The sequence below is a fragment of the Marmota marmota genome, unplaced genomic scaffold (assembly GCF_001458135.2).
Source record: "Marmota marmota marmota unplaced genomic scaffold, marMar, whole genome shotgun sequence".
Taxonomy (NCBI): domain Eukaryota; kingdom Metazoa; phylum Chordata; class Mammalia; order Rodentia; family Sciuridae; genus Marmota; species Marmota marmota.
Window position 1 is genome coordinate 24,410,333 of NW_025999842.1, and position 8,031 is coordinate 24,418,363.

Here is an 8,031-nt window from a genome sequence, read left to right on the forward strand (position 1 = left end):
AGGGGAGATAAGTAGAGTAGAGCAAGTGGATAGTTGGAGGCAAGAAAGAAGGGAAAGGGAAGGTACTGGATATTTAGGGTTATCAAATTATGTTATGTGCATGTACAAATATGGCATAATACACCCATTATTATGTATAATTATAATGCATCAATAAAAAACTTTAGCTGTAAAAAAAAGTTAAGTTGTTTAATTTCCATGTATTTGTATAATTTCCAATGTTTTCCTTGTTACTGGTGTCAGGTTTCTTTCATTGGATTTGAAAAAGATACTAGCTGGTATTTCAATTTTTTAAAAATTGGTTTGGTTGAGTCCATTTCATAACATTGCATATGATCTTTTTTTTTTATGTTGGAAAAAACAAAGTATATTTAGAATTAGACAGCTGGACTTTGTTTAGATGATCCCAATTTTATTGGCAACATCCAAAGCATCATAATCAGGAGCCAGTCGCACATATGCCTTTTTCTCTCCATCAGGCCTGATCAGGGTGTTAACCTTGGCCACATCAATGTCATAGAGCTTCTTTACAGCTTGTTTGATCTGGTGTTTGTTTGCCTTGACATCCACAATAAACACAAGTGTGTTGTTGTCTTCAATCTTCTTCATGGCTGACTCAGTGGTCAGAGGGAATTTGATGATGGCATAGTGGTCAAGCTTGTTTCTCCTGGGGGCGCTCTTCCGAGGATATTTGGGCTGCCTCCGGAGCCGCAATGTCTTGGGTCGCCGGAAGGTAGGTGACGCGCAGATCTTCTTCTTTTTATGACTGTGGACACCCTTCAACACTGCTTTCTTGGCTTTCAAAGCTTTTGCTTTGGCTTCAGCTTTGGGAGGGGCAGGAGCTTCCTTCTTAGCTTTCGGCGCCATCTTGGTGAAAAGGGCTGCATATGATCTTTCTGAATAATGATTCATGTGCTGACAAGAAGAATATGTATTCTGCAGCTGTGGGTTGAAATGTTTTGTAGATGCCTATCAGGTCCATTTGGTCTATGGTACTATTTAATTCTGCTGCTTCTTTTTTGAGTTTCTAGATGGATGATTTGTCCATTGCTGAAAGTAGGCCATTAAAGGCCCCTATAATTATCGTATTGGTATCTATCTCTCCCTTTAGGTCTATTATTATTTACTTTATGTACCTTGATGCTCCATAGTGGGTGCTTATATATTTATTTAGAATTGTTATTTCCTCTTGCTGGTTTGATTCCTTCATCAATGTATAATGATCTTTCTTATCTATTTTTTTACACTTTTTATTTGTTCTTTTTAATTATACATGACAGTAGAGTGTATTTTAACATATTATATATACCTGGAGTATAACTTCCCATTTTTGTGGTTGTAAGTGATGTGGAGTTACACTGCTGATGTACTCATTAATGAAAATAGGAAAGTTATATCCAATTTATTCTACTGCTTTTCCCATTCCCATCACCTCATTCCCTTCATTCCCCTTTGTCTAATGCAATGAACTTCTCTTCTTCACCACCCACCTCCACCCTGCTAATTTTGAGTTAGCATCCACATATCAGAAAGAACTTTCAGCCTTTGGTTTTTGGGGATTGGCTCATTTTGTTTAGCATATTCTCCAGTTCCATCCATTTACCAGCAAATGACATAATTTCAATTCTTCTTTAAGGCTGAGTGATATTTCATTGTGTATAGGTACCACAGTTTCTTTATTCAATCATCTATTAAAGGGCAGCTAGGTCGCTTCCACATTTAGCAATTATGAATTGTGCTACTATAAACATTGAAGTGACTGCATTACTGTAGTATGATGTTTTTAAGTCTTTAGGGTATAGACCAAGGAGTGAGATAGATGGGTCAAATGATGGTTCCATTCCAAGCTTTTTAAAGAATCTCCATACTGCTTTCCAGAGTGGTTGCACCAATTTGCAGTCCCACCAGCAATGTATGAGTCTACCTTTTCCCACACATCCTTGCCAACATTTATTGTTAATTGTATTCTTGATAATTGCCATTATGACTGGATTAAGATGAAATCTCATTGTACTTTCAAATTGCATTTCTCTAATTGCTGGAGATGTTGAACATTGTCTCATATGTTTATTGGCTAATTGTATTTCTTCTTCTGCGAAGTGTCTATTCAGTCCTTGTCTATTTTAATTGCTTTTAGTTTGAAGTCTGTATTATCTGGTTAAAGAATGGCTACTCCTGCTCTATGGGGAGAAAGGGTCTATTTACATGGAATATCTTATACCATCTCTTCACTTGCAGTTTGTATATGTCCCTCAAGGTGAAGTGAGTTTCTTGTAAACAACATATAGTTGAGTCTTGCGTTATTATCATTTGGCCACCCTATATGTTTTTATTGGAGAATTAAATCCATTGACATTTAAAGTAATTATGAATAGATAAATTCTTACTACCACCATTTTGTGATGTGTTTTCTAATTTTATTATAGTTCATTTCTTTCTGTCTCTCTGTCTTGTACTCTTCATTTGTGGGTAATTTACTCTAGTAGTGTATTTTGATTCCTTGCTTATTACTTTTTTTCTGTCTGTTGTAGATGTTACTTTGTGGTTGACAAAAACTATCATTTGATTATAACAAGCTATTTTGAACTGATAGCAACTTAACATGGTCATAAAGAAAAATAAAGAAACAAAAAGTTCCTATAGATTTTTTTGCATTCTTCTTCATTCTTTTCTTTTTCTCCTCCAACTATATATTTTCAAATAGCCTTGCTTCAAGCTTACTGATTCTTCTGATACATTCTGTACTGATGCCTTCTATCACATTTTTTATTTTGCTTAATATATTTTCATCTCAAGATTTTCTATTTGATTTTGTTGAATTGCTTCTATCTCACTGTTAATTTTCCCTATAAGACTATCACATTACTTCTCTGTGTTTTATTGAAGTTTCCTTAAAACAACTATTTTTAATTCTTGCTCCAACAGTTCACCTGTACTGGTTATCATTTGATTTGTCTCTGGCATCTTATTTTGACCATTCAGGGACGTGATGATTTCCTGAGAAGTTCTTCATGCTTGTGGGGATGCAACATCATCTGGACATTGACATACTAGATATTTTTACTCTAGTCTTCATAATCTGGCTTTGTGCCTGTCTTTCCAGAAATTCTAAGCAAGCTGCTTATTTTATCTGAGCCTGTAGTCACTTCTGCTATTTCCCCACTAGATAGCATCCTAAGTTCAGGTTTATAAAAAGTACCCTGTTGGTAAGTTCTCACTATTCCAGTACTAGATGGTAACCCAAGCCCAGGTGTGTCCCAAATCCACAACTGCTTTTCAGGATGAACCAGGGGAATACCTAAAAAGGGAAGTCCATCTCTCCAAAGGCTCTTCCAGATGCGTTGTCCACAGTCATTGACCTATGATTAAGTTCTGCCTAGCTTTGGGCAGAATCAATGGGGCAGGACAAGTTCCAAGCTCTTATGCCACTCCTGTGACCACCAATGCTACAAATCTATATCCCACCTTAAGCCTATAGCACACCAGGATCAGTGCAGCAGTAGGGCAGGACCAAGATTCCACACTTTCTATGGGCTGCTAACTGCTGAGGCATACTCATGGCCCCAGACTGCTGCAACCAGCCACAAGTAATGCTGGATGGAAGAGAAGTCTGACAGACTAGGGGTCATGTGTCTCTGCCTGTCTCCAGAGTTATTCAAGAAACTCCATCTGTGGGCACAGGCCTGGCGATAAGTGCCGTTAGGATCTGCCCAGCACTGAGTTCCAAAGCAAAGTCCTGCTCTAATTATCCTCAGTAAATGAAACTTTGCTCCATATTATGCCACCCAAGATTAGGATATGGTTGGTTAAGGCAGTCCTTGAACATGAAGGCTGATGATAATCTGGGTCACACCTGAGTCTCACAGCCACAGAGACCTACATTATTGGAATGAACTGGTGCTTAATACCTAGTCCAAGGCTGATACTGATGCAGGTCAAAACTTGAGGCTATCCCCCAATCATGCATGTCTCTCGGTTATTCTAGGACAGGTCTTGAAGCCAGAATTAAAGACAGGCAGCCAGTATCAATAGGTAAATTGAGTTGGATCAAAGAATGGAGGCCAATTTGGGTCTGGGAAGTTGGAGATTGCCCCTGAGGGACTGAAATGCTAATGCCTTCAGGGCCCTTTCTCCACTCTTATCAAGAGAACCTGCAGGGGGGGGGCGGTGCGGTAGATGGCAGGCCAGAGGGAGGCCTCCACAGCTGATTTCATGCAGGAATCACAGCATGCAGGGCCTCAGGCCTCAGTATTAGAAAAGGACTCCAGGCTACTTACCCACACAGGTCTGCCAGGTGCCCTATCTGGACCACTGGCATCAGCACTAGCATAGAATTCTCTGATGCTGCTCCCATGAAGGACAGTCAGCTGCTACCCATGCGCATAAACTTTGGCTGCCACTCCTGTGTGGACCCCCAATACTAAAGCAGGGCTCCCCCAGTTGCCTCCATCTTGGTTCTTGACAGCTACTGCCATAGTCTCCTACTAATGGTAGCCTGCCTGAACCTGGGACAACACAAGCTCTGAAGAAAGCCAACAGCCGCAACACAGCATGCCACAGAACTCATCTCTAAAGGCATTGCAAAACTCCATCGTCTGGCTCCCCCAACCCGACCCGACACCCCATCACTGAAAGCAGCAGCCTCCATCTTGGGTCTCCTCCAGCACCATCTTTAGTCGGGGCAACTACCAGCTTGGAACACCAGGCAGCCAGGTGCCCATAGCTTTCTAATTGCCCCCCCCCCCCAAATCCCCCACAGCCGCTAACTCAGCAGAGTGACTGCCCAATTCAAACCAGCCCTCCAAAACATGTGCACAGTCATCAGAGTGCAACACACAAGACCCCCAGAAAGACATTTTCTTGATTAGGAAGTAGAAAAGGAGAGGGTGAAGGAGATACACTTTAGAGACTAATTTAGAAAGCAGGAACTTGGAGGTCTACAGGCAAGAAGAGGAGATAAAACCCAGTGCCCATATCACAGGAACAGACCCGAAAAGGAGATCCTTGAGGTGCAGTCTCCCAATGGGGCCAGTCAGTGCCCTACCCCACTTCCAGGTGCCCTGCATCCAAGACCAACCCTCACACCCTGGTAACCCCTACCATCCTGAGGGCAGAGATACCAACTAAGAACAGACAACCCCACCTACTGGATGAGAAAGGAAGCCGGAAAGATACTGATCTCCAACCAAAACAATCCTTGTTTTTTCCTTTTTTTCTTCCTTCTCCCTCTCTATTCTCCCACCCTCACATCCCCAACATATGTGAAACCATGTACTTTGCATGAATTAGGATAACGAGGACTGATACAACTAAATATTACAGTTGTGTTGTATATTCTCCTCCTCCTCCTCCTCCTCCTCCTCCTCTGCCTGTCGTCGTCATTGTCGTCGTCTTCGTCGTCGTCTTCTTCTTCTTCTTCTTTTCCCTCTCCAATTTTTACCATTTTAAAATTTTTCTTAATATATATGTGTGTTTGTATTATGTACTTATGTCTTCCCTCTTACTTGTCTACCCAAAATTACTACCTCTCTATTCTACTCCCACTAACCTTCTTTAGATTTCTCTTTCACACTTCCTAAGATATAATAACTCTCTAGCCTCATCTCATACTTCCTCAGCATATCTTTCCACACCTCACCCCTGGTTCTTTGTCCACCATCAGAAACTTTAAACCCTTTTACAAACCTACTGATTATTTTGTACATAATAATTAAATTCACCATTTCTGTACCTTGCGACCAAACTGTCAATGTCTTAATGACAACTATTTGTTTTTAGGTGGTATTTTGTTTATATTGGGATCTGTTAACATTGTCCTTCCCCTCGAAGGGAAGGTTTTGGAACCCTACAGGTGCACAATAAGCCTACAGGGTAAAAACAATGCTCGGATCCACAGAGCTAGAAAGGAAGACACACGAGCAACATGAAAAGACAAGGGAAGAAAGTGCCCCAAACAAATCAAGATGTCACAATATTAGAATCCATGGCCAGCACAGAAGATGAAATGACAGAGAAGATGAAACAACAGAGTTCAGGCTGTACATAATTAAAATGTTCTGTGAATTAAAGGATGATATAAAAGAGCGAATACAGGCAGCAAAAGATCATTTTAACAAAGAGCTTCATAAGCAAATACAAGAAGCAAAAGATCATTTCAATAGGGAGATAGAGGTTCTAAAGAAAAACCAAACAGAAATCTTTGAACTGAAGGAAACAAACCAAATTAAAAGCTCAATTGTAAAGAATCACCAACAGAGTAGACCTCTTTCAAGACAGGACCTCAGACAATGAAGACAAAATATATAATCTTGAAAAGAATGTAGACCACACAGTGAAATTTTCCAAACATGAATAATGAATTGGAAAACCAAATTCAAGAGACTTACAGAGCACCAAATTTACAAAATCACAACTGATCCACACCAAGGCACATTATAATGAAAATGCCTAACATACAGAATAAAGAGAGAATATTAAAAACCACGAGAGGAAGGAATCAGATTATATATACAGGGAAACCAATTAGAATATGTGCAGATTTTCAACCCAGACCCTGACAGGTAGAAGACCCCGGAACAACATATATCAAGCTCTAAAAGAAAATGGATGCCAACCAAGAATCGTATCCATATTAATCATATCCATATTAAGCTTTAGATTTGATGACAAAATAAAAACCTTCCATGATAAACAAAAGTTAAAAGAATTTACAGCTAGAAAACCTGCACTACAAAACATCCTTGGCAAAATATTCTATGAAGAGGAAATGAAAAACAACAATGACAATCAGCAGAGGTGGGTATTACACTAAAAGAAAAGCTAAGCAAAGGAAAAACCAAGTCAAGATAAGTAACAAAAATAAACAAAAATGGCTGGGAATACAAATCATGTCTCAATAATACTCTAAATGTTAATAGCCTAAACTCACCAATCAAAAGACATAGGCTAGCTGATTGGATAAAAAAAAAAAAAACAGCAATATTCTGCCTCCAAGAAACTCATCTTCTAGGAAAAGACATACACAGATTGAAAGTAAAAGGTTGAGAAAAATCATACCACTCACATGGACTGTGGAAGCAAGCAGGGGTTTCCATCCTCATATCAAATAAAGTAGACTTTAAGCTAACCTTAATCAAAAGAGAAAAAGGAGGACATTTCATACTGCTCAAGGGAACCATACACCATCAAGACATAACTATTAGAAATATATATGCCCCAAACAATAGAATATCTATGTTTATCAAATGAACTCTTTTTTATTTCAAATTGACCACAACACAATAATTCTGGGTGACTTGAACACACCTCTTTCACCACTGGATAGATCTGCCAAACAAACACTGAACAAAGAAACTCTAGAATCCAATAATACAATCAATAACTTAGACTTAGACAACCAGAGATATGAAAAATTATGTTCTATATGTGTAATGTGAATTGCAATGTATTCTACTGTCATATATAACAAATTAAAATAAAAAATAAATTTAAAAAAAAGACAACCTGCCCCTGCTCTAACCTTTTGCTAAAGGAACCTGTCCCAGGGATTGTCCCTCCCTATAGGGAGTTATAAAAGATGTTAATGATCCCTGCCCCCCGCTTCTGCCCAGATCACTCCACCTTGGCCCCTATAGCCCTTCTGCTTCTCATCTTTTGGCCATGACACAGGAGCATCTCCTGGGCCTAGTCATTTAAGCAGGAAGGAGAGAGATAAGAGGGAAGGGAGCAGGAGAATAAAGGAAGCCTAGGACATATAATAAAAGGCAGAACTCTCTCACTTCTTGGGATACCAGCTATGGCCCCATTCTCCATCCAAGGAGAAGTCTGTGTTACCCCTTTTTAAATAAACCCTGCTTTATACTTGCCTCGGCATGCTTCTCTGATGTTATACTTAAACATGGGAAGAAGCAGGACCCTTCCCCATTAACCGGCAATATCAGCCTTAAGGCTCCATCCATGAGCCCTGATGTGGGTATGGAGACTTTGGCTTCTGCCTGGTATTCGGTCTCACTGAGCTCCAAAACAAAGTCC

The 8,031-nt window shown here is 39.7% G+C and overlaps 1 protein-coding gene across 1 annotated transcript; it reads right to left on the reverse strand.

The window, feature by feature from the left end:
• Positions 1-336: 336 nt before the first annotated feature.
• Positions 337-882, reverse strand: LOC107152815 (60S ribosomal protein L23a-like). The gene has a single exon (XM_048815070.1). It carries the CDS (start codon positions 865-867, stop codon positions 397-399), a length of 471 nt encoding a protein of 156 aa, XP_048671027.1. The 5' UTR covers positions 868-882; the 3' UTR covers positions 337-396.
• Positions 883-8,031: the final 7,149 nt, after the last annotated feature.

Coding starts and splice junctions, on each gene's coding strand:
- LOC107152815 (XM_048815070.1), bottom strand. CDS start 867: ATGGCGCCGAAAGCTAAGAAGGAAGCTCCTGCCCCTCCCAAAGCTGAA.